General features: G+C 49.1%; 12 protein-coding genes across 12 annotated transcripts; 4 read left to right on the top strand and 8 right to left on the bottom strand.

Annotated features, from left to right (window-relative positions):
- Positions 1-1,445: 1,445 nt before the first annotated feature.
- N7481_004413 (chromo domain-containing protein) lies at positions 1,446-2,057 on the bottom strand (the record flags this gene model as incomplete). Its single annotated transcript, XM_057263632.1, has 1 exon — positions 1,446-2,057. One exon carries the CDS (start codon positions 2,055-2,057, stop codon positions 1,446-1,448), a length of 612 nt encoding a protein of 203 aa, XP_057125293.1.
- Positions 2,058-2,610: 553 nt separating this feature from the next.
- N7481_004412 (Rab family GTPase) lies at positions 2,611-3,535 on the top strand (the record flags this gene model as incomplete). The annotated part of the gene is made up of 5 exons (XM_057263631.1): positions 2,611-2,631; positions 2,686-2,698; positions 2,820-3,209; positions 3,271-3,351; positions 3,411-3,535. 5 exons carry the CDS (start codon positions 2,611-2,613, stop codon positions 3,533-3,535), a joined length of 630 nt encoding a protein of 209 aa, XP_057125292.1.
- Positions 3,536-4,456: 921 nt separating this feature from the next.
- Positions 4,457-5,620, bottom strand: N7481_004411 (ribosome biogenesis protein BRX1; the record flags this gene model as incomplete). The annotated part of the gene is made up of 2 exons (XM_057263630.1): positions 4,457-5,315; positions 5,385-5,620. 2 exons carry the CDS (start codon positions 5,618-5,620, stop codon positions 4,457-4,459), a joined length of 1,095 nt encoding a protein of 364 aa, XP_057125291.1.
- A 239-nt stretch (positions 5,621-5,859) lies between these two features.
- N7481_004410 (uncharacterized protein) lies at positions 5,860-7,145 on the bottom strand (the record flags this gene model as incomplete). Its single annotated transcript, XM_057263629.1, has 6 exons — positions 5,860-6,049; positions 6,083-6,205; positions 6,258-6,319; positions 6,381-6,539; positions 6,632-7,022; positions 7,099-7,145. 6 exons carry the CDS (start codon positions 7,143-7,145, stop codon positions 5,860-5,862), a joined length of 972 nt encoding a protein of 323 aa, XP_057125290.1.
- An 874-nt stretch (positions 7,146-8,019) lies between these two features.
- Positions 8,020-8,901, top strand: N7481_004409 (uncharacterized protein; the record flags this gene model as incomplete). Its single annotated transcript, XM_057263628.1, has 2 exons — positions 8,020-8,106; positions 8,170-8,901. The coding sequence occupies 2 exons, from the start codon at positions 8,020-8,022 to the stop codon at positions 8,899-8,901; spliced, it is 819 nt and encodes a 272-aa protein (XP_057125289.1).
- A 1,141-nt stretch (positions 8,902-10,042) lies between these two features.
- Positions 10,043-10,773, top strand: N7481_004408 (uncharacterized protein; the record flags this gene model as incomplete). The annotated part of the gene is made up of 3 exons (XM_057263627.1): positions 10,043-10,084; positions 10,229-10,295; positions 10,373-10,773. The coding sequence occupies 3 exons, from the start codon at positions 10,043-10,045 to the stop codon at positions 10,771-10,773; spliced, it is 510 nt and encodes a 169-aa protein (XP_057125288.1).
- A 774-nt stretch (positions 10,774-11,547) lies between these two features.
- On the bottom strand, positions 11,548-12,104 carry N7481_004407 (uncharacterized protein; the record flags this gene model as incomplete). Its single annotated transcript, XM_057263626.1, has 3 exons — positions 11,548-11,797; positions 11,879-11,970; positions 12,069-12,104. The coding sequence occupies 3 exons, from the start codon at positions 12,102-12,104 to the stop codon at positions 11,548-11,550; spliced, it is 378 nt and encodes a 125-aa protein (XP_057125287.1).
- Positions 12,105-12,728: 624 nt separating this feature from the next.
- N7481_004406 (WW domain-containing protein) lies at positions 12,729-14,402 on the bottom strand (the record flags this gene model as incomplete). The annotated part of the gene is made up of 4 exons (XM_057263625.1): positions 12,729-13,763; positions 13,819-13,968; positions 14,032-14,272; positions 14,335-14,402. 4 exons carry the CDS (start codon positions 14,400-14,402, stop codon positions 12,729-12,731), a joined length of 1,494 nt encoding a protein of 497 aa, XP_057125286.1.
- A 478-nt stretch (positions 14,403-14,880) lies between these two features.
- N7481_004405 (uncharacterized protein) lies at positions 14,881-16,896 on the bottom strand (the record flags this gene model as incomplete). The annotated part of the gene is made up of 1 exon (XM_057263624.1): positions 14,881-16,896. The coding sequence occupies one exon, from the start codon at positions 16,894-16,896 to the stop codon at positions 14,881-14,883; it is 2,016 nt and encodes a 671-aa protein (XP_057125285.1).
- A 607-nt stretch (positions 16,897-17,503) lies between these two features.
- abp2 (putative ARS binding protein Abp2) lies at positions 17,504-19,819 on the top strand (the record flags this gene model as incomplete). Its single annotated transcript, XM_057263623.1, is given in 3 exon segments — positions 17,504-17,726; positions 17,743-18,140; positions 18,197-19,819. 3 exon segments carry the CDS (start codon positions 17,504-17,506, stop codon positions 19,817-19,819), a joined length of 2,244 nt encoding a protein of 747 aa, XP_057125284.1.
- A 551-nt stretch (positions 19,820-20,370) lies between these two features.
- Positions 20,371-21,036, bottom strand: N7481_004403 (uncharacterized protein; the record flags this gene model as incomplete). Its single annotated transcript, XM_057263622.1, has 3 exons — positions 20,371-20,730; positions 20,782-20,901; positions 20,956-21,036. The coding sequence occupies 3 exons, from the start codon at positions 21,034-21,036 to the stop codon at positions 20,371-20,373; spliced, it is 561 nt and encodes a 186-aa protein (XP_057125283.1).
- A 462-nt stretch (positions 21,037-21,498) lies between these two features.
- N7481_004402 (allantoate permease family MFS transporter) lies at positions 21,499-23,567 on the bottom strand (the record flags this gene model as incomplete). The annotated part of the gene is made up of 10 exons (XM_057263621.1): positions 21,499-21,719; positions 21,796-21,909; positions 21,973-22,162; positions 22,227-22,327; positions 22,389-22,665; positions 22,723-22,862; positions 22,922-22,988; positions 23,046-23,161; positions 23,216-23,290; positions 23,354-23,567. 10 exons carry the CDS (start codon positions 23,565-23,567, stop codon positions 21,499-21,501), a joined length of 1,515 nt encoding a protein of 504 aa, XP_057125282.1.
- Between the last annotated feature and the right edge of the window lie 1,080 nt (positions 23,568-24,647).

Genomic DNA, 24,647 nt, shown 5'->3' with positions numbered 1-24,647 from the left:
TGTATTAGATGCTTTGAAAAGTATACTATTACCTTTTGGCACAATTCGGCGTATTGATCCTCATTGCATAGATCCTTGAACCACATTTCACACCAAATGCTGTTTTCCGCCCTGGAATTGGTAAGGTCCCTTCTTGCCTCGAAAGATATGCCGCATAATCTGACTGCACCGACAGGTGTCTTATCAGGCCCATAAAACACGTGCGCATATACCTCTCCTGGGTTCCAGAAGTGACCGTGAGGAAGAGCCCCCCCGTGGACCGTGTGAATCCGGGGTTTCGTATGCTAACCGGCATTCGCGAGAGTTCCTCTTTTTCGGAGATTTCGATTTCATTGAGCGCATGCCCCGATCTAGCTGCAGCTGACGGGGGCTCATCTCGGGGATTCATCCGATGTGACTTGGTGTGAGCTCCTGATGTGGGGGTTCGAGTGGGTATCGAGTTGCGGCGGAAGTCATCAGCTTGCGCTGGCATCTTGCGGGATGGCGAGGATGGCGGGGATGGGGACCGATTGTGATACACCTTCGATCGATTCCACAGGTGATCTGATTGCCGATAAGGGTCCCGCCGCAGTTGTGTTTCTAACGGACCAGTTCCAAATGGCCGATTGAGGCCCTGTATTGATCGCCTTGTAGGTAATTGCCCAAGAGATCCATGATTCTCAGGAACGGGACGTGAAGGATTACTGACCCGAGAAGAGAAATCTCGACCGACTGCCTGGCCAGATAGACGAGGAACTCCGATGTCCGGATCCATGGATCTAGGATTCCGCGGGGCGTGGTCAGGCCATGGTAAACAAGTGGCCATGGGGTTATCCGTCGTAGGTAACTGCTGTGAGTCGGTAGGGCGTGTGCTTGAAGGGTTAGGATTTCCCGGTGTCATATCTCCCAATCTACTTGACTGTTCACTCGCGAATTGTGTGGTGATTGGGGGGGGGGGTTTCACTTGTGGATTCTTCAATGGGGTGAACTCGGCTGGCTTCAAAAGTTGTAGCTCGCTCGCATCTGGAGCTCGATCCCTTCCCCATCTTGATCCCCGCCCAAGCCATTTAGTATTGACATGATGAGCCGCGTTCCTGGCACCAGGAGCGAGACTCGCATTTCCAAACCCAGGAAGATTCGATGGAGGGTGAGGATTGATCTTTTTGGTCCCATTCGACGATAATTTCATCGAAGCTGAGGTCTTGCGAGCAGCTCCTTGCGATGCCTTGGAGTTGGAATTGGGAGAGTGGGTGGGCTGCGTGGAGTTTCGAACAGATTGAAAAGTAGCGGCCGCAGGTTGAATGGTTTTTTGGGGGGCCTGGCTGACACCGAGGGAAGCTTTCGGTCTACCTTGAAGATCCTGGGTGGGATAGATGGGAGCTTGAGAAACACCGGTGGTAGCTTGGATACGTTCTGGAGAGGCCCGAGTAGCACCGACAGAAGATCTTGGTTTGGTTGCTGGGGTTTCAGTAATATTGATGGGAGTTTCGGCGGTTCCAGTGGGGGGGTTGACCCGAGGTGATGGAAGTAGCATCAGGACTTTTGGCCGGGGAACCCTCGCAAGATGAAGATGATTCATCTTTGCTGCTGGCGGAAACAAACAAGTCATCAATATCATCGACACCTTCGCCGCCTTGCGGGTCTTGCGCACAGTGATTTGAGTCGTCATCATCAGACCATTTGATGATGCTTTTCAGTCTCTTATCTCTTTGAATTCGGCGAGCTTGCCGGGATTTCTTGCGTGCCTTCGTTTCATCCTCGCGACGTTTCAAATCCTCTTCAAATGCGTCAACATCAAAAGGTTTTCTTTTTTTTGCTTTGATTTCAACCTTTGCCCGAGCCCATTTGGCAAGTATCTCTGGCGCGTCCAAGTTGACCCTGGGCTCCCAGTCTGACCGATGCATCGGATATCCTAGCCATTTGACAAGATATTGTGTTTTCCCGCGAAATTTCCTCTCAGCCAGAATTTCTTCAACATCATACTCATCAGCTGGCTCACTGGGGGCAGTTGATTTGAGAGAGTCAACATCTGACTGCTGGTTAGAGCCGTCATCTCCCATCTCAATGTCAGATGCCATGGTTTCAGTCGTTCGCTAGCCCGATCCAGTTGATTGAGCCATACATTAGACAAGGAGGGATCCTTTCCATGAAACTAGGAGACCGTGATACTCGGGGGTCTTGGATGCAGAAGTGCTGGGGTCTTGGGGATAGTGCCAATTTTTGGTTGAAGTGTTGTGTGTCTGCGAGTGAGAGAAGAAGTAAAGTGACCGCCCTTTGGCCACAATTATCTGATCTCCATGGATCTATTGTGGGACAATTTCGATTTTGGGAAACCAAGGTCCAAGGGCAGACAGCAGGGTACGGAGAGAGCAGAGTCGATATCTACCTTATGTTTTGCCATGGTTGCCCGCCAGCATGAATGACTATTTGGGGTGTGGAGGGATTACATAAGCAGGATAGTGGTGATAACAAATCTGATGCAGTGAAGGGAGCAATTTCCGTTAAAGGAGGCAGTGGGACTCCACCTGCGAGGCATCAATCACCCTCTCCCTATCGCTGCCGTTTAACACCCTACCCCCCCCCAGTTGTTTTTTCTTTCCTCCCCCACGTCTTTCTTTCTCTCATCTCAAAATGGCCAACGACGAATACGATGTAAGTTCCTTGATTTACTCGACCGGTCCGCCAATATAACTAACTTGCCTTCAGTTTCTCTTCAAAGGTAACGTTGTCTCGTGCGGTTGCCGCATCTCCTCCGCTCCGCCACTTCGTGTCCTTCGGGCGACCCCCTCCAATAGTTTGCGATCCATACACGATAAACCATAGTATTGACAACTGGATAGTGGTGTTGATCGGAGACTCTGGTGTTGGTAAATCCAACCTGCTGAGTCGATTCACCCGCAACGAATTCAACCTGGACTCCAAGTCCACAATCGGCGTGGAGTTTGCGACTCGCTCGATCCAGGTCGACTCCAAGACAATCAAGGCACAGATCTGGGATACTGCTGGTCAGGAGCGCTACCGTGCGATCACCTCTGCTTACTACCGTGGCGCTGTCGGTGCCCTTCTTGTCTATGATATCAGCAAGCACCAGACCTACGAAAATGTCAACCGGTGGTTGAAGGAACTGCGGGATCATGCCGACTCCAACATTGTGATTATGCTTGTCGGTAACAAGAGTGATTTGAGGCACCTGCGTGCTGTTCCCACCGAGGAGGCCAAGCAGTTTGCCAGTACGTTTACATCCCCTGGAGGAGCCGTGGCGTCATGGGTTAGGTTGCTGACAACGAACAGGCGAGAACAACCTTTCTTTCATCGAAACCTCCGCCCTTGACGCCAGCAACGTCGAACTTGCTTTCCAAAACATCCTCACAGGTGAGTTACCCTGGCGCGCAAAGACATGGTTCTAGGCAGCACACTAACTCGACGGTCAGAAATCTACCGTATCGTCTCCAGCAAGGCTCTTGACTCGGGCGACTCGACCTTGAACCAGCCCGGCCAAGGCCGTACGATCGACTTCACCCCGCAGGAAAATGACCAGAAGCAGGGATGCTGCTAGATGGTTCGGGAGGTCAGACCGATCGCAACGACTCTTCTTCTTTTACATCGTGATTTTGAAATGGCCGGGGTCTTTGATGGATTCTGTAATTTGACGCGAAGACGAATGCACAGGCGGGATCTGGTAGAACACATGGGAAGATGGAGTGTCGAATCAGACATATCTCCCGATAGTCGGAGCTTCGCGTTTTCTTTGCCCTTTGCTTCTCGTGTCTTTGTTTAGTTATTCTGTGTGGTCCCCCACGAAATTGATGCTTCCACCAGACCTGATTTTGATCTGTTTCCCCTCTTGCTGGTGCTCTGCGGTCGCTGGTGCAATGAATTTGGTTGGGCGTCACTTAAGGCTAAGTGGTTATGTATCCTTTGGAAATTCAGTATATTCAAATTCCCCAACAATAGAATTTCCCGCCTCTACAGACAGGTCCTGTCAAACTGTAATATCTGTGGTCCAGATCCTGCCACGACGCTTTGGGTCCACCTGCAGCTCCACTTGGGGAATGTGCTTCTCCGCTAGGGGGCGACTACGAGCATGAGGTCTTCGAGGGGGACCTAAAGTAACCATCGTCAGATTGACGAACTTGAAATTGTACCTTGTTGGATGGGCCTTACAACTCACCTGGGCACACTAGAAAGCTGGGCAAAGCCAAGCGGTAGATCTATGCCAATCTATAGCGAGTTAGAAGGTCATCTAGGGAATTGCTAGTATCTTGATATGCAACTACATATATTTTTTCCAACACAAACATTGATGCAAAATGGGTTGTTATAAAATGCCAGATACTTTTGAAATTAATCACTAGAAGACTTGACCTTGACGCCTGAGAAGACCATGATATCGTCGCATCAAATATACATGTAGTCGAAATATCCAGAGGGAAAGTGCTGCAGGGAGCATGCGGCACCCAAAAAAACCAGGAAACTCTTATGCGAAGAGTTCGCGTACACCTAGAGCATTGGGCTTCCGCGAAGAGTTGTCGGTCAATCCCAGATCCGTCCGCTTGGCCACCCGATCGGTTTGTGTGTCCCTGCGCGCCGCGTACCGGCCAGCCTTGCCCAACCGAATCTCGCGACGAACCTGGTTCGGGCTAACGTACTCCTTGTTCTCATAGATGACGGGGCCACCGAAGCTGCCCTCCAAGATCACAATGGGGGTCAGGACGAAACGAGGTCCAATCTCCACCAAGGAGACCTCTGGAAGACCGGCGTCCTTGCCCTTTGGAACAGGCTTAACAGTCGCCTCGCCTTCCTTCTTCGCGCCACCACTCTCTGACTCACGGATCTCATAGATACGAATCCAGATCTTGCCATCCACACCGAAGATGCCGATGATGCGGTCCACGAACGGCTTCATACCCTTCACACCCCGCTTGGGAACGCAGAAAATTCCGCGCAGCATCTCACGGACCAGAGAACGATACTCGTTACCCGGGGCGCCGGCGCCCATGTCCGGGCCTTGCTCGTCGAATGACCGGTCGAATACCACAAGGCCTCTACCGCCCTTCAGACAGTTGCCCGCAAACCCAGCACCAAGTTCCGCCATGGTGTGTAGGTTGTTCAGGTGGAACTTGATGGTGGGGCCGTTTGGCGGGCGTGCGAGCCAGAGGTAAAGATCTTGACCGTTCTTACGAGCCTCGAGGAAGAAAATCATGTTGCAGGAGTGCAGGTCGGCCAGAGAGTTCAGCAAAAGGTTGTAACCGGCTGTCTTTTTCTTGGTGTCAAGCTTAGTCTCCTTGTGAGTGTGCGGGAGGAGTGCGCAGAGATCTGCCATGAGGTGTCGGTGACTATCAAATTAATTGCGACAGATTAGCATTATCATCATGATTACCAGCAGATTAACTTTCAGAACTTACCGGGATGAGACACCGCGCGATGTCAAAATAAGTACCCGCGTCTTGGGCATAAATCCTTGAGCAAGCTGCTTCTTCGCCGCAGCGATACGGTCCTCTTCTTCTTCATCCTCTTCGCTGTCGGTGGTGTCGTCCGCATCGTTCAGGAGCTCCTCGATCTCCATACCCATCTCGTCGTCTAGGTCCTCGACAGGCTGCCGGGCCTTCTGCTTTGAAACGGTTTTGTAGACGGCCGCCATTGTGAGTTGCAATTATCAATGAGTGAGGCTGGAAGATCAAGAAGCTGCCGCCGAAAAAAGTTACCATGGGAAATGGCAGAATAATTTTTAGTTCTTCACCGCCCATTTATGAAAGATCACATGACCGATATCCCGCCCTCGTCCAACCAACCACACCGAATTTTCTAAAAAAGCAACCTCCAGTATTTCTTTTCTGAGTTTATCCTTCAGACGACAACTGATCACAGTAAATTTTCTTTTTATGGCAGTATTGCTCGACCTAGTCCTGAAAACCCTTCCTGGGATACCTTGATACCTGCCAAGCGATTTGCGAACTTGAGCTTTTGTGAAATATCCCATTCCTTTTCTTTACAATTCATCGCATACAGCATTCCAGCAATAAACGTGTCTCCTGCGCCAATTGGGCTGCCGTTATGTATCTTAGTGGTACTCATCTCATACAAGGGTAAGGCAATAACTCACTCGATAACCTGAAAATTCTCTGCCGTGTACGCTGGAGCATGTACGAACTTCCCTGTGGCTTGTTCAAGAGCGCAAGCACCATCTTTCCCCCATGTACAGCAGAGTAGCGATCTGGCAATCGTCCTATCATATTAGTATGCATTGATTGCATTGTAGGGGCCGAGTTGATAATTACGCATTGGGTGCCTGTGTGGATTGCTCCAGCAAACATGCCTCTGCAGATGAATATCCTTTAACCTTTGCGAAATTTTAGCAAAGGCTTCCGGAAGAGGGTGTCGAATGAATATGCTTTACTGACAGTTGCCCATGATTTTGAATAGAACACCACATTTGCTGCCTTTGCCAACTCCTGAAGGCCTACCCGACCGGGTTTCTCGACCTCAACACTGACACGAACAGAAGGGAAATTCTTTCGTATATAGCATATGCAGGCAAGAATCACATCCGGAGTCCTACCCTTGAATGTTGTTAGAAATCAATAGCGATATCGACATGAGATCTTCTGTCCTATAGTAAAGGAACCAGATGGATCGCTCGTCTGAAACGTACCTCAAAATGAAACCAGGCCGTCCCAGGAGCTAATTTACTTGCAGAATGAATGAATTCATCCACAGTCATGTCAGGAAGCTCATTATAGTTCACAATCGTTCGGCTACCAGTTGACTGGCTTTTGATGATGTAACTCGAAGCCGGTTCGCTAAATTCCTCCCGATAAATACAATGCTGCATATTGACATACTGTTCTAACTCGGACGTAATCTTCTGGCAGACTGTGGACGATTTCGCTGGGAGCACCGTAACTAAATTTAACGGAAGATGTTCGGATGCCGTATTTGCTAGCTGCTGTAGCACTTCGAGGGTATTGGGACAGTTCCCACCTCGCCTTATGGAAACGTGTGATGCACGTAATTTTTCATCTTCTTCAGGGCAATGTGGAGTTCTGTGACCATGTCAGTGACATACTTCTAACCCTTCACAGCTCCTTAAACAGGGGCTGGGTAGGCCCAGGGGCGTACGTCAGAATAGTGTCCACATAGAGAGCACCGACTGCGACAATTGACATGCTCTCGTTCCTTTGTGTTTTTTGGAAGCAGTGAAATTCCTCCAAGTGCATCGGCGATCCCGAGAAACTGCCAGAGGAGGTCTGGCCAACCTTAGATTAAACGCCCATGAACTTGAAGAGGGGCAGATTAGTCATGCTGCTGTTTGCTATGACTACCGCCACAAGGAAACCACCTAGATGGCAAGAGAGTAGAGACTGTCTTGTTTGTGCCCAGTGGCAAGTCCATTAAATTATCCTTGGCGTCCTAGACTCCTAGATAGATCTCCTCTGTGCTCCAGGGACCAGGAAGAAATAAGAAACTTTCTTTACAAAGAAAGCCTCTCGTAGCAATTTGGATTGGCCGAATTTGTACTATTCCATGCCTTCCGCGGAATAGAGAAAAATGGCGAGTGTTGGGTTTTAGTAATATTATCCTTAATTATCAATCATTTCTAATAGCTTAATCTTACAACCGAGCTTTTCGGATACTAAAACAAAGGGCATTTTGCTCATTGCTCCTTGAGAGTCAAAGCTTCAGAAATACAATCTTGGTAGGGCTAGAGCATATTCCCGGATTTTCTGTACGAGTGTAGGGCAAATCCTTTTCATATCCTCCAGTTTTAATGAGCAGTACTTTGAAAATAAAGAAAAATAGGCAAACAGCGTTAGTTATACCCCAGCGTGTCTTTCTCTGATATTTCAATTTGCTAACACTCATTTACTCCATATTAACTGCTTTGTTTCCATCTATTCACCCACAGAAAACTCCTATATATCAGCTCAATCATGTTCACAAAGGGTGCAGCACTCACCGATATCTTTAGGCTGAACCTGAGCTCCAACTCCTGAAAAACTACTAGTAGTGAAATTTAAGTTCATCCTCAAAAATCTGACCATGGTTCAACGGACAAAAGTACTGGACACGGAAGGCACGACTCCCAAGTTTCTCTACTCCATGATTAAACAACTTGATCTTAAGCTCGTAGGTCCTCTTTTATTTTGCATAGTATAGATCTGCTGACTGAACCTTCATGTCTTGTATTAGATTGACTGGAACAAAGTTGCACAGGATCTCGAAATTTCCAACGGCCACGCTGCTAGAATGCGTTACTCCAGATTTCGCTCACAAATGGACGGCCCGAACACGGCCCAGCGAGCTCCCAGAAGGAGGGGCCAAAAAAAAGGTGCAAAAGGAGATGTCAAGGGCAATTCCCAAATGCCATTCGCGCAGGTTTACCCCGGACTTGTCCCAAAACTGGAATCACCGGACTACATGTCTCAGCCAGGTCCATTTGTGAAGCACGAGCATGGAAGCCAGAAACTTCAAAACAGCCAAAGCCTTTCCGACGTGTCAGATCTCTTTCAATTTTCCCCAATGATGGCATCTTCTGGCATACAATACCCGTATGTGCCTTCGTATATCCACCATGGAATTCCTATTAATGTTGGAAATGGAGTAATGTCACCGGGACATGGAGTGCTTGGCTCAATTATTGGATCTTTTGGCACTCCTTCATACTCGCAATTTGCCCCCTCACAGGATTTCAGCATCCATAGCGGGGTCATGACTCAGTCGACTTCCGATGATGCCCCTGCCATTAACTGGGGGCTCCACGCACCTCTGGATGAACAGGATTCGTCTGAGATATCACAGATAGAGTTTGAGCAGGAAACTGAACTCATCGATCTTAAAAATGAGGTATTGCCCGATAAGGCGACCAAGCAGGAAGTCTGCACCCCCAAGGCCGAAGAGAGAACATCGTCGAACGAAGAATGAATGCTGAATGTGTCGCCACCAATCTTTTAATCGGGCATATTTTCTGGATGTGTTTTGTTAGCCTAGAATTAAATATCTTGAGTCAATATTGATTCTTCCGAGTCCGCTGTAGTTTTGGCCACACTAATATTGAGCATCATGTGTGGTTAGAGGTAACTATGTGCCAGTGTGAAAGACGCGTCCCAAAACAGAAAATTGAATTCAATGGAGAGAGGTGGAGCTCTTATTCTAACTTCTAAGGTGACAAGTGTTAATAAAGATAGAGCCTGGCTTAAGAATTTTCAGACTTCTCAAAATTTTCAAAATTCCTAACCCTAATTTGAACCCGAACCCGGTACCACCTGAGTGAATATGCTTAGGACTTGACTTCCAAAAATTTAAGCTTAGAATTAAGCTTAAAATCTTCAAATTGGAATACAGTCCGGTACCTATTATTCTTATCTGCTTACAAAGTGTATTACGAATTTTCATCTATTGATTATAATTTGTATTTGAGGATAGAGTTCGATAAAGTTTTACCATGTGGCCTTGGCAGTTCGATTTGACGATTAAAACCATAAGTTTCGTTGATCATTGGAAGCGGGCGGCTTTTCAAATTGCCGTGAATTTAGTTCACGTCAGAAGGGTAGTCACGCCCAATGGTTGTGCATCCACGGCCTGGGCATCGTTGCTAAGCCCATACAGAGAGGGTCAATTGTTGACAAGATCTTTGCAATTTTGTTCCACAGTCTTTCGTACTGAACTTGACTTCTCCCGATTTTTGGGCTTGCTGGAACAACTTTTCTGGCGTTATTGATCTGAGCCAGACACCTAGCTACTTCAAGACATTTTAACCGGTGGTGTTCCTGCTGTTCCTGCCATTCCCAGTCCGAAAATATCCGCTGCTATCAACACTCCAACACTCCGTCACAACTATTTGCTCTTCTTCAACCTCTCTCTCCTTCTACTATTCCGTCTCTTTCGTCGTGTTCCTTCCTCCTCCTACTTCTCCTACTTCTCCTTCATCTTCTTTATCTTCTTCATCTTCATCTTTTCCAATCTTCCTCACCTCACCCTGCCTCAACCTTCAACCCGGATATTTCCATACAACGCGCTACTAGTCACGTCTACAGCTGGGCCACAGCCTTGCAACACCGCGACCATGCCGGCAAAAGTGCGCTGGACGGCTGAGAATGACCAGATAGTAAGTCCATCCAATCCCTTTCATTTCAACCTCAGATTTGGGCGAGAACCAGTCACTTTCTTTCACGAGTCGAAGTCAATAATCCTTCACCTGTTATTCAAGACCTCTCCAGCATGCAAAGTAGGCTGACATTTCTTCAACTAGCTCCTCGCGAAGATGATCGAAGCACATGATTTCAGTGTCGATACCGCAAAGATGGCTACCCTGTGGCGTGAGTTACCCTGTCTTCGCCAAAATGGAAAATAAACCTCACTTTCAAAAGGACCTGGTCGCTAACCGCCATTATAGCGGGAGATGAGGAGTCGCGACCGACTGCCCGAGCTATTAAAGAGAGAATAGCAAAGATCAAGGAGATCTCAAAGACGTCGTCCGCGAGTATTCTGGCCGGACCCTCGACCCCAGCTAAGCGTCCACGCAACAAGGTCGCCAAGACCCCCAAGGGATCGACTCTGGCTCGAAAGAGCCGAAAGAAGAAGGAAGAGGCTTCCGTCAAAGTCGAGTCCCCTATCAAGGTCGAATCCACTGACGAGGATGAAGAGATCCCTGAGGAGGCCAGTGTCAAAACCGAGGATGCCGCAATCAAAACCGAGGAGGCTGCAGTCAAAACCGAAGAGGCCGACGTAGACGAGAGCGACGTCGAAGCTGTTGGAGGTCCCAGTCCCTGGTCGGATCTCGATGTTGAGGCCTAAGTTCCCAGTCCCTACCTTGAACCCAGAAGAGTGATTCCTGCATTGCGATGATATTACGGGGTCTGGGGAGACCACCCGTCCACGAAACTTTCCTGCTATTTTCTTTATTTCTCCGATTCAACTTTTTTTTCATGGGAAACGGAATCTTCTAATGCGTAAGTACCCCATGCTTCTCCTCGGTCTTTGCAAGTCAAGGTGGTTTCTCTAACGGGGTTTCAACCAGGCAAAGCATTTTACTCACAACTTTTTCTGTTTAGAAGCGAGTGGGCGGCGTTTACAAGGGCACAATATGAAGGATGGAACAAGCTTCTTTTTCGATTTTGGGCGATTTTACCATCTATCAAAACCCACAAAAAATGAGATCAAAACCCCCAGACACACCTTTCTCGGCCGGTTGCGGCCCGGCGCGATGTTTACTGAATAGAGCGTTTGATGAGCCGATGAGCAGCTAAAAGCCGGAGTGGAAAATAGAACCGGGGATCAAATGCTTCGTAAAGTTGCTAGATATCCTTTGATATTGCCCACCGACCTGCTTCCATACGCAATGTGCAGTTCCCCTCAAAATTCCGAAACCCCCCCACTTAAAAAAAGCCTGACCGAGTCCATGTTCAAGCAAACTAGCATGTCCCATAAAATCAAGTGAGTTAATCTCACACAAAGATCCTCAAAGTAAGAAAAGAAAAAAATAGCATGATCCCCATAAAGCACTCCTACTGGTAAAAAGTACCAAGCTAAGCTGCCTGCCAGCTCTGGTCGGGATGAGCGAAGGGAAGCTCACGCAAGATATCCGTCATGATCGAACTTCTCAGGCTCAGGCTCAGACTTGACAATCTGTTCGTCGGTCTGTTCGGTATTCTTGAGGGCGGCGGAATTGCGCTTGGGAGTGTTTTTGGGAGTGCTCTTGGTTGCCTTCCTGGGGGTGGATCGCTTGGTCTTGGGTGTGGACGGTGACTTTGGGATGGCACTCTTCGAGCTCGTGAGACCAGCCTTTTCCTTGATACGCTGAATTCTGTGCTTCAGGGCGCTAACGGTGCAGTCTTTTCAGACTAATCAGCCAAGTTGTCTTTGCAACAATTCTCGAAGCGAGGTTTATTTGGGAAGAAACACAGTAGGAGGATACTTGCCTTGACCCATAAACTCGGCGACTTTTTCAAAGTCGATGGCCGTGTTGCTGGTAGTAATGATGCCAACCAGGAGCTGAAATTGTCAGTGCCATAAATTCGAACTCATTCTTGAGAGAATGTAAGATTGGAGAGAGGTAGGGGATAGGGCATGTAGGCTCAAGTGGTACATACCTTGGCGTCAGCTTCCGCGTTCCAGGTAATGGTCATTATGAAGAGCTGAACAGCAGAAGCCTCTCAAAACTTGTATCAACCGATCAGTGTTGGATGGAATGCCCTTTTGGACTCGAGCAAGGTTGGAGCAAGGTTGGAGAAAAGTCCAGGAAAGAGGAGGGATATTGGTGTGAAGTTGAAAGGGTGAGAAGTGAAAGCGGGAGAGCAGGAGAGCAGAGAAGCAGGAGAGAGCAGGTCCAGTGGATGGGAAAATGGCACCTGGCGGAAACCCACTCACCACTGACTGCACTGGGGGAAAGAACATCATCCTAAAGAGCACGGTCGTTCTAGCCTGACCTCAGGCACCAACACACAACTAGTAATATCCCTAATACTACATAGTACGGGCATACAATTGGAGCCTATTTCATTGCTTTGGCACCGACCCGGGAGGCATTGGTTTATTTGACAGTTGGATGGTCAATCCTGCATGCATAGAATACTACTATGGTGCTTGAACAAGAACAAGGGGCATAAAGCAGTGAGATAACAACATACGCACTGAAGGGAATCCGGAAGGGAATATATCGAAAAAGGTAAATAGGCAGGAGATAGAGAGCATTGCTAGTCCGCCAACACATTCAAATTCTCTCATTTATAAATCCAACGTAGAGAGTGTTCTTATTCGTAACGAGGTGGTTGCGGCGGTCCAGCAGTAGGTGGCGTCGATGCCCAGGGACCACTTACAAACTGGGGATCGGATGCTGCTGAGCGCACAGCGGTGGAAGCCGAAGTCTCCCATTGATTTGGATATCCAGGCGGTATCTCACTTTGCGAGGGCTGCCCTGGTCCTACCATAGGATCGGCCGCTTGCTTGTAATGTATCCGTTGCGGAGAGGGCAGATACTGATGCATGCCTGCTTGCACAAGAGGATTCTGGTAGTTCGGGACGCCACTTTGAAGCTCGGGCGCGGAATACTCAGCGGAATTGTAGGCCGTCCCTGACTGGGCTCGTGACAGGTCGGTGGCTTGATATTGACTATGCGAAGTTGGTGGCTGTGGCTGTGGCTGGTAGCCATGAGGAGATTGTGTGACAGATCCTGGGCCATGGTTTGCATGCGGCGGCAATATACTAGCTTGCTGTGAATGGGTTCGGGACATTGATTGTGCAGCCCCAGTTGGAATATTCTCAGTCTCACGGGGTAAGTGCATCGGTAGCGATCCGTGCATTGATTGGCTATTTTCCCGGCTGAAGGCAAAGTCACTCCCAGAACGCGACGGGTTCGAAGATTGTGATGATCGCGAAGCGAATTCCCTTGGAGAGGCTCCAACGGTGTGTGGAGTTGGGTAGCTTCGGTAGATTGGCTGTGAAGTAGTTGAACCGAAACCCGTCGACACCGATTCGGTTGGGGCATTTGACACCAAAGGCTGTTGACTGGGATGCCATTGAGGCTCGGGCGGAGGGACCGCGTGTATGCTTGAAAGATGACTCTGCGCCATGGTTGCCTCTATATTATTAACGGGAAGCTGTGAATGCTGAGAGCCCAAGGCGAAGCCCGAATGTGAACCTGGAGGATGTTGCTGTGTATATCCTCCAGCGTGTACCTGTGAAGAGCTTGCATTGCCAGCCAAAGACTGGTATTCACCATTCGGTTGCATGTGGTCATGGCTTGGAAAGAACGTCGATGGACCGGCGCCATAATTTTGGTGAGGCTGCTGCCAAAGCAATTAGCGACATGCATTGGAAGATAATCCGGACAGACCTCCGCACCGATCCATATTGACTATCGCTGTACACAAATTGCTGAATGAACTCATGGGGCATTCGTTGGCTGGTCTGATTCGGATGCCAGTCGGTTGTCCCCGAAGATCCGTATGTAGGGTGCGTGAGCTGTTCATTCGGCTGCGGGTCAAGGGAGCTCTATCCCGCCATCAGTGCTATTCATGTGGCATGGGTGCAGACAATATGATCGCAATTTCCTACGGGAACTCTCGCACAGCCCAGGACAGGCTCAATCCGTTCCGCCAAGGTGGTCCCTGACCCCGTTATTTGGGGACTGTTGGTTGATGGGCGCGATGGTGGGTATGTGGGCCCGGTCCCAATAGACGTAGGCGTTGTTGAAGGAGTGAGAACGACAGGTTCGGTTGGGACCTCCCATTGCGATTTGCCGGTCGCTCTCTGCACAAAATACCATTTACGTTGGACGCCCTCCCATTGAGCAAGCCTCAAAATAAACAGAGTTAGCCGGGTGCCAAATCGTTATCAACAGGATAGGGTCTGACTTACCATCCGTCGGGCAGTTGAGGCGGCGGAGAGGACGGGCCTGCAGTATCTGCAGGAGCCTCTTGGGGCATCGTGCGAGCGGTCAAAGGATGGAAGTTGAAGCCGAGGCAGGGAGGGAGGGGGAGAGAGGAAGAGGGAGGGGATGTCAAAGACGGAAGCAGAAGCAGAAGCAGAGATGGGAGGTGCCGCGGGCGAGTCGATCCTGTGGGGCCTCGTGCCTTTCCTTTGATTGACTTGGCGATCGAGCCAACCACAACTGAAGAGGTTCACTATACTATAAAGCAGGGTTTCAAGTTAGAAGATGATTAAGAACACGGATTATGAGACTGTTGATACATTTTAAATCTAAACACAAGGTACTAGTATTCGTCCTACTAGTAGTTACTCCATCCATTTACCAAATTCCTCGTCCACCGTGTAGCTAGCGCCTAAATAATAACCGTGCCCCTGGCCAAAAAAATAAAATAAAAATAAAAAAGTAGAGAAAAAAAATTCCAGAAAAAGATGATCAAAGATCGAGCCGTACCGAGCCGAGGAGCAAGTCCCTGGCTACCACGCGTAACCATTGCCGGTCTCATAGTCTTCCCCATCCCAGTCATCATCGCCACTGGCTTCAGAATCAAGAAAATCATTTTCGTTGAACTGCGTTTCACTAGGGCGTTGGTTATCAATGCGAATGAAGACTTCGTCGCACATGCCAAGCCCCCGCAATTGGCCGCCCCGACCCGGTGAATCAAGAGACGAGTTCACATCTGCATCCTGCTTGTCCACGATCTGTGCAATACGCGCGCTCTGGCGCTTGGATGACGTCGCGTCCGATGACTCTGGAAACGGGCAGGGTTCCGGGCTTCTTGAAACCAAGTCCCCGTGTTGAAATGTTTGTATTATGTCAGGTATCCAGACATCACGGAAGCGAGCCCGGTCCCGCCACGACATGTCTAGGATCAAGCTGATAGACAGGCGCCGTAAAGCACTTAGATGGGTGGCAGCTTTGACAAGACTCGTCAAGAAAATATCTGCACAGTCACCGTCTAGCTTTCGCAGACATGTCATTTCGATTTCGCGCAGCGTGTGGGGCCATGTCGGCTCCACGTCATTTTCCATTAAGGAATCAAAGTGAGGTAAGGTGTCATTGTGAGGGGATGCGTCGTATATGTTTCCATCGAACTTCAGCTTTTCAAGAATAGGGCAGTGGGACGCAAGACCACCCATCCACAGCAGATTTAGGTGCCGATTATGATTCAAATTAAGCTCACGAAGACGATCACCATGGTACTTCAAAAAGGCGTCGATTGAAGCCGAGAATATTCTGTCGCAATTGGTAATCGTTAGGGAGTGGATTGTTGAAGGCAGCTGGAGCAAGAGTCGATCCGAGGGCAAGGTGCATTCCACGAACTCTAATCGTTCAAGATCTGGTAGTGCGTTGAGTGAAACAGCCAGGGCGTCTTCGTTATCGAATGTATCCTTATGGTTGCGATCACCAAGATGAAGCAGTTTGACTTCCTTCAGCTTCTGGAAAGCGGGTCGCCGATGTTGCTTGTCCATGAACGGGAGAAGGTCGGCGAGATTCAAGAAACGAGAGTTCCAGTCCCAGGCACGAAGTCGAACACCAGTGGAGTCCATAACTTCGAATAGATTTTCTGAGTAGATCCACGTCGACTGGGGAATATCCGCCGGCTGGTGGCCAAGAATAAAATCGTCTTGGTGATAGATTCGCACTGCATGCACTTGAGGGACTTTTTGAATCAGCTGAGCGAGGTCAAAATAGCCCAGTATTGGTCCACTTTTGAAGCGAAGAACGTCTACATCCACATGGAGTTCTTTGATCTTGCCGGCGTAATTGATCAAGCGAGAGTCCCGTGGCGTGGAGAGTAATTTTACAAGCGCATGACACTTGTAGGATGAAAATATCGGTGGGCAGTAGTAAAGAGCTGCCAGGGCTGGTTCTTGGAATTCCCGACATAAACATGCGAGATTGACAAGCCATCTGGCCATATCACTTCGAGCCTCCCACTTCTCGTTGGGGGTTGGGTAGGTCGCCTGGAGGAGGATTTGGAAAAGAATATGATAGGGTAACTTTTGCCAGGGTGGAATAAATCGAGAAACATCATCGAGGAGCTCCGAGTAGTATTTGGCTCGCTTATTCGAAAACGAATTCTTCTCTTTTGGCCGCTCGCGCGGGCGTCGCTTCACGCCAATAGAAGGCGTCCCATGGCCAGTCGTATTTGAGGAGCGAGGCCGGGTTTTTTTAATTGAGTTCGGGCGCCTATGTCGAGTGGAACGACGACTACTGCGAGCTGAAGCTGGTGGATTCGTTTGGCGTTCTGGGCCTTCGCCTTGATCATTGTCTGGCTCGGCAGCAGGTTCATCGTCCGATTCATGATCCGACGGCTCGCGATAGGAAGGGCGTTGCGCATTCGAGCTGGACCGAAGAGACACTGTTGGTCTGTCTTCTGCGTGGAGATCATCGTCGGAGGTCGATTCATGATAGCTGTCGACCTGGGTCCGGCTGCGGCGCGCAGGTCGAGTGGACGTTGAAGGCCCACTCGACCGTGAGTGTGCCATGACTGAGAGAGATTGGGCTATAAAGTGCAATGGATGCAAATTATAATACTTAATTGTAACAAAGGAAACGAAGTGCGATAGAAAGTTTGCTCCAGGATGCAGGGTCCAGGATACTACGCAGTACTCGTAGAAGGAAGACGAATGCGCCCGCAGCCGGGGAGTGCACGGGGTCCACCCGGCAGCCGCGATCGGCGCTATCGATAAGCTAGCGTATTAGGAGGCTTGGCGATGATCCCGTGATCTCTGATTCATGCCCGATGAATGTGGCACTCAGGCACTCAGGCACTCAGGCAGCGAACCCCCGCCCCCGTGAGGACGCTATGGATGCACCGTAAAAATAGAAACCCGACGGCGCTTCCAGCCACCTCGAGGGGGGGATCCTCGTGGAGAGGCCCATTTGCTTCTTATTTCTCTCCCCACCACCTGTTATTTTGGATGGTATTTTTTTATATTGATTGATTCTTGAGCGCCGTTGACTGCACTTGACAAAACACCTATATACTAGAACCCATGATTGTTGTCACTGTGCTCTGTTTAGTGTTTCCTGCATGCTTGTCGGGGGGCTGACGACTCCTGGAACGATTCGATGGAGTCAACCTTCCCCATCATGATGGACTCGACCGACCGATCGGATCAGACCGACCTCGGAGCGTCTCAGATGGTAATCCAGCAGTATGCACGGTACCCATCCACACTGGAATCAACACTTCGCAGTGCCTCTTCACTTGGAAGCGCTCGCAGCCAGGCAGAGGCTAACAAATCACCGTCGCTGCATCGTAAAGAGACTCCCCGGAGCATTCAATCTTCTCCAAGGGGGGTTCCGCTCCGCCGTTCCTCTCTCCTCAGTAGCTCGTTCCGGGCCGTCTATGTCTCCCCCGGTCTTCGATGCCCTCCGTCATCAGCAATTGAAAGACACCGCTGACCAGGCGGAATCTCGGGCTCTGCCTTCACGTGAGATTACTGACGAAACGATTGACGATGCTTATGTACTATTTATCCTATATTGCAATCCGAGTGTTCCTTCTTCTGTTGATACCTTGGAGCTTCGACGAACCTTTCGATGCCCTCCACGCAGTGATGGCAAAAGCTTCAGTGTTTTCACTCTCTTTGAGCTCATTCGCAAATTCGATAATAAAGAGCTCAAGACATGGATCCAATTGGCAATCGAACTGGGTGTGGAGCCACCCTCCATGGAGAAGAAACAAAGCACGCAGAAGGTCCAGCAGTACGCAGTCCGATTAAAGGTATTTAGCATATATCGTCTCTGTTTGAGACCAACATGGAAGCTAATCAATTCTAGCGATGGATGCGTGCAATGCATGTTGATGCCTTTTTCGAATATTGTCTAAGTCACCAACATCAGTACTATACTCAGCTACCTTCCTCGGGGCCATACGTTGGCGAACCCCGCGATGGCGTACCACTGGAAGAAGACCTTGCCCTCCGCGCACTCATCCCTCAATGGAAGCCTAAAAGGGGCAGGAAAAGAGCAGAGGACAGGGAGCTTGAAGAAGAAAAGACTATTAAACGGCCCCAGTTAGATACATCGGTAGCAGGTCTACAACCTGGAGGCTTTCAGCAGCACTCTGTGACATTTCCACAGAGCGCCATACCATTCAGTGCATTTCCAAGTGAGGATCCTTGGATAACAGCCACCTCGGCATACCCACAGCCTGGGCAAACAGAGCAGCCTGGACAAGACCTTCGCTGGAGGCTTCCGGAACGGGAAACGTCGCCTGTGGGATACCCTCAATCCGCCATTATTCCACGAGGAAACCAGCCATCCGACTCGCTTGTGTCTGTTGAGCCTCGTTCTGCCATCACACCATCTACCAGCGAGAAAAGTCGCTCGCGACGCAGACATGGGCCGGCAGTTTCCTCGGCTTGGACTAACAGCAACGGCTCATCCAATGGTAAAAGTCGAGGCAGGCCGCCTAGTAAACCAACAGCATCTGGTTCATTTTCCGCATTTCATGTCAACGCTGCACGAGACTCTTCGCACATCTCAACAACCTCTCTCCGCCAATCCTCTCCCCTTGTGATTAAACAGAGCTCGTCACAGCCAATGCCAGGCTCAAGCTTCGACCAATCACCTACTCCAGCTAATAATGGAAGACCAAGCAAGCTTCAATTGCAGGTTCCTCAGCATTTTGGTGCCCCAGTACGCCTTGCAACACCGCCAACACTGTTGGTCAATGGCGTGAACGGAGCAGTCGTACATGCCAACGAAGTTCACACTTCCGAGTCGGCAGAGAATGGATCTATGAAAAAACAAGAGGACGGCAGTTCTAAAATAACCGTTGATGGAATTACCCATGTCCTTACAGATGACCTTATGCGTGCTCGTCTCAGCGGACGAGCAGACCCCTTGAAGCCTGACGAAGCTCGCGAATTGGCTTCAGCCATAGTAGCCAATGTTTCTTCTACCTACTCTCAGATGTCATTTGACTTTCCAACATTACATTTAGCAACTCATCTGGGGGTGGCTCATCATTTTGGTTCTTCGGCCCCGCGACCAACTATGATGGCTTTGAATATCGACACATCGCCGCGACGTGGAGATCTCATCGGCACATTATCCAACTCTGGTCAAAATCCAATCGGCACAGAATACAACCTTTCCCTAGAATACACACCATCGTTTCATTTCTCGATACATCTTATACTGGGAGATCTCCACTTGGGCAACGTGGCACCCGCGGCATACAACCAAGCAGCCAATACCGCACAGAGTCAAGAAAAGACCGTTCCCGAATATGACTTGGAAGGTCTTGATCTAGGAGACGACGGTTTCGACCCTTCGGCATCTGAGGCTACCTGGAAATCACGTTACATGAAACTGCGGGCACAGATGCAAAAGAAAGAGCGTGCTTTGTCGCATTACAAGCGAAAGATTGTTGAATCGGTTATGGCGGACATTTGATTAACAGGAGGGTGTTGTACATACAACGCACAGCTTCCAGTGCTCTGCGGCCTATCATTCCTTTATTTTTCAACCGCATTCTCATGGCGTTATCTTGTGATTTTAAGTGCTAAGATACCCTAGTCCATTCTATGATCAATTTTTGAATACTACATCAGTTGACACACATCTACGATCAACTACTGGTACGCGAAGACATATGCTTCTTCCATGGATTGAGGAAAGTTCTGTGTAGTCGATTAGTGGGCACTACCTGTTTCAACGCAACACCGCAAAATATCCCCATAAAACTCCTGGGCACCTTGCTACCCCAATGAGACCATACTCCTCGCGAAAAACTCGCAAAGAACCTGCGGAAAAAACGTGCGGAAAAAAAAACACCCTCTAGAAATGAAATGAAATGAAGGCGCGCTCCCCGTCCTTCGCAAACAGACCCCCAGAAATCCCACCGGCCTTCAAGTTCTAGCGTACCAGTCGGTACCTTTCGCGTCGACGACACCAACATCAGAGAAGCCATACGCAGGGGATGTGGGGCCTCAACCCGAGGGGACTTAGATCTCTTCGTCGCTCTCAACATCCTTCTTCTCTTCCTCCTCCTCCTCTTTGATTTCGGCGTTCTCTTCTTCAGTCTGGTCAAGATCATGCTCGTCCTTAACCTGCCCCTCCTTCTTGACTGCTGCCTTCTTGGCTCGAGAACCCCTCTTCTTGGGCGAACTCAGGGTGGCTTCATCCTGGGTAGTAGGATCAGAACTGAACGCTTCACCCTCGGCATTCTTTTCCTCTTTGATGCCGACGTTCTCATCTTCAGTCAGATCATCGTCATTATCGTCTCCACCCTGTTTCCCCTTTTTGATTGGGGTCTTCTTGGCCCGAGGAATCCCTTTCTTGGGCGAGGTCAGGGCGGCTCCAGTCTGTAAAGAGGGTCAGAACTGAAGGCTAATCATGAATCTTGTGTAACTCACCGAGCCGGTAAAGAAGCAGTCCGTCGCGAATCCGTGCTTTGTTTTGAGAACTTTGTACCTGTTTCCGGCAGAGCGAGGGTTGCCGTACCCCATTGCGGCGGCCACTTTAACCATGTCGACCTAGAAACCATATTGTTAGCGGGTTCAGAAAGTGAGAGGATCACAGTAGCTCACCTTGCCTCGAGTGTGATCGATGTTTTTAAAACACTCCGCCATGAAACGGTAGTCTTTCTCGGTGGCAGTCTCAGGTGGCATTTTGGGATTGATCAAGAAAACGGTCTGTTTGTTTTGGAATGTAAGAGTATCAGAGGTAAATGTTTGGAAGGAGCAAGGTTGAAGTGAAGGAAAAGATGAAAGATGGAGAAGAAAGGAAAAGAAAAGAAAATTGGAGGGATGATGGATGGAGAGGGAGGAGGGAGGTGAGGAGGAAGTGAAGGGCCGGGCTAGTGACACTCTCAACAGCAAACAGTTCATGGAGCACGGGTCGAAGTGAGTGGTGTGGCTGCCTGGAGGATTTTTTCCTAGATTCAAGGTCTATCTTATGGTCTGTCACTCCCACAGCGCGATTTGAATTTAGCTTTGTATTGTTCTAACGATTGCTTCAAGTTCTGATTGCTGTTTGAACAAAGTCATTCTGGCAGCAATGCTCGGTGGAAGCCAACCTAACCGAATCAAATGGACGTAAAACCAGATCTTTATTTGTCTCTAGAGATTAACTCATAGCATGTACCGGAATAGTGGAGACCGGTCTCCCAACGAATCTGGATCATCAGGATATTCTGAGGGGTCAATAAGGTCCCTTTGACGGTTAATGCGCTGGTAAGCGAATCGCAAAAGCACAGTCGCTACCATGCCCACGACAACGAAGGCAAGCTCCAGAGAATGGCCAAGAATATACTGCGGGGCGTCCTGGGCGCGATAGAAGTTTGATGCCATGGCTGCCATGTAATCCTTCAGATTAGCACATAGAAGTTGGAAATTCAAGAAAGATGATACTACTGTCACGAGACTTACCGCCTGCAAGATTTCCAAGTCCAATATAAATGGCCATTCCAGCCGCACGCTTGTAGTCACCTGCAAGGTTGACACTGATCCAAGTAACATTGCCTGGGAAGGCGGGATAGATTCCTAGCATGGTGTTAGCGGCCCGATCCAGTCCGCTTGGCATCCATATTGACTAGTCCGACTCACCGATGACTGCGACAAAGACTCCAAAATATACGACGCCAGGTACGCTGCGACCACTTGATGCGAGGCAGATGATGAACCCAATAGCGATCATGGCCATGAAGAATAGAATAAATGGTGACCGCTGCTTTCGACGATCCGAGAACCATGCTGCAAGAACGGCAACAACTGCTGCAGTGATGTAGATTGGTACCTATAGGAATTGCAATGTTTAGAACAAGATTCAGTTCCAGCGCCATTGTGGAGAAAGTACTGACAGTCAAAAGCTGAGCGGTTGAAGATGTGTAGCCAAGATCTTTGATAATAGAAGGGAGGAACAGTGAGATTCCATAGAGGGGACAGGTAATTCCCCAGTACACTAAGGTTATTATGTTAGTTATTTGAAGTATGGGGGATGAGGGATGAGGACTGAAGCATACTAAATAATCCCAAATAGATCTGCCAGTCCTTAAATGCATCAAGTACATATTTCATTTGAAACTTGTCCTCGTCCTGCACCATCTCGCGCGCGTCCGCCGAATTTTGAATCCTCAAGCTATGAATGACAAACCGACGTTCATCTTCGGTGAGAAAGGTGGCCGTCTCTGGGGAATCATGGATTGCGAAAGGTGCGAAAAGAGCCACCACAACGGTGAGAAGACCCTCTAGAATGAAGATCCAGCGCCAGCCGGCGTACCCACCAACCCCGTCCATTTTCTGTCAACACATATGAGATATCTGGCTACCGAAAAGGCTTTGAGGAAGGAATCTTACCGCAATTCCATATGCTAAAAGCCCGGAGAATGCACCGGCAATGCTGGCCGCGCTGAAGAAAAGCGCTTGTCGATACTGAGCTCGATGGCGAGGGTACCAGAGCGTAATGTAATAGGCTACACCTGGATATAGACCGGCCTCTATAGCAATTGATCGGCAAAATTCCACGTTGAGGATGACTGGAAAGAACAGTACGTACCGGCGACACCCAACATGAGGCGGGTTGCCAAGAGACCACCATAGCCCTTGACAACTCCCATCAGGGTCTGATCCACGGTGTTAACTCAATCCAAGCACGACTTCGCAGGGGATTCACTGCTGACCATTACGATACCCCATGCAACCATGATTAATGGTAGCCATCTGGACGGTCTCAACTTTTTAAGGAGGAGATTGCTGGGTAACTCGAAGACGCAGTAGGTGAAAAAGAACACGGTCACTGGGAAACGAGCGTCAGCATAGCTCACATACCACAAAGGAATGCAGTCCATACGAGTCCAATTGTACTGCGGTCCTGTCATATTCAAATCATCCACCAATCCCTCAATCTTTGCGTTTCCAATATTTCCTATTCAAAGGACTTTAGTTAGTGCTTAGACCCATACCCAATAGGGAGGTTCATGTTGTGTACCTCGATCCAAAAAAGCAAGGAGGTAAAGGATGCTGAGCATAGGAATTAATCGAAGATCCATTTTGCGCAACACCGCTTTTTCATCGACATTGAATGATGGCGGTCGGCTTATCCCCGATTCATGATCTGTAATCTTCTCGTCTTGTGGAACTGAGGGGTTCTCGAATTCGCGTGCCGAGGCTTTCTCCTTTGACATGTCGCCGGAGTCCGACATGGCGATGGTGCGGGTGGATTGTAGTTGTAGTTGGGGGAGATGCCGAGGGGGTGTTGGGAAGGGGAAAGGAGGAAAGAAGGAAAAGGAGGGAAACAGGGGGGGAAAAGAGGAGAGCGATCGTTCTCTTGCCTCGTACTTAATCATTTCAATAATTCACGTTTTCTTCCCTTCCCCAGGGTTACCCCCATTCCCCCGGATTGCCCCCCCACACACGCCTTTTCAATGGTGAGTGAGATCACCTTGGCATGAGGGGTTCGCTTCCCGCGCCATGACGATCAAAGCTTCCAAGGTTTTGCTGTGTTGCTCGGGGCGGACTTTCCAGAGATCGAGATTGTGAGCTTCTGACTCTTAAATCTGAGTTCCTGGTACTAGTTACTCCGCGCTCTAGTTTGATCGCGAGATCTAGGATTTAGGCTTCGCTGGGCAGTTCCGCGACTCCGCACATGATTCATGCAAGAATCTTGATTGTTACTAGTCGTAGTCCTAGTCCTAGTACGTAAGCGATGATACAGGAAATATTAAAGTTAAGTTAATATCCTTGCTAGTTTACTTCGGACCACTATTATTACTACCACTACTTTTACTACTACTACTACTACTACCACTACTACTACTACTACTACTACTACTACTACTACTACTACTACTACTACTACTACTACTACTACTACTACTACTACTACTACTACTATTAAGCTTGGTTATGTATAAGAATGGGTATCAGAAGTATGAAGCCCCCACAAAGTAAATTTGAGTCCACAGTAACGCATTGGCAGGTTTGACATCGGGGTAGGCCGACGGATCGGTACGGGATCAAGTGCATGCGAGCCAGGGCCAGACGTCAATGTTGGAAGAAAAGAGACATGTACAAGTCTTGGGAGCTTGTGGATAAAATCAAGGAGAAATTCAAGAGAGCGTATGTAGCACTGATCCGGGACCGCCAAAGTGGTCTTCGGAAAATTCCTAAGACGACTAGGGCCTGGAAAGATGGAGAGAGAGAGACAAGTAATGAACGTCAAGAGGTGAAGTAAGGTCACAATGTAGGAATACACGTATTAAGAATATGAGGAGCCGAGTCAA

The sequence above is a fragment of the Penicillium waksmanii genome (genome assembly GCF_028829765.1).
Source record: "Penicillium waksmanii strain IBT 27052 chromosome Unknown utg000004l:1.0-5674109.0:1.0-5678898.0, whole genome shotgun sequence".
Classification (NCBI taxonomy): domain Eukaryota; kingdom Fungi; phylum Ascomycota; class Eurotiomycetes; order Eurotiales; family Aspergillaceae; genus Penicillium; species Penicillium waksmanii.
The sequence above is the reverse complement of the archived record's forward strand: the minus strand, read 5'-3'. Positions and strand labels throughout refer to the sequence as shown.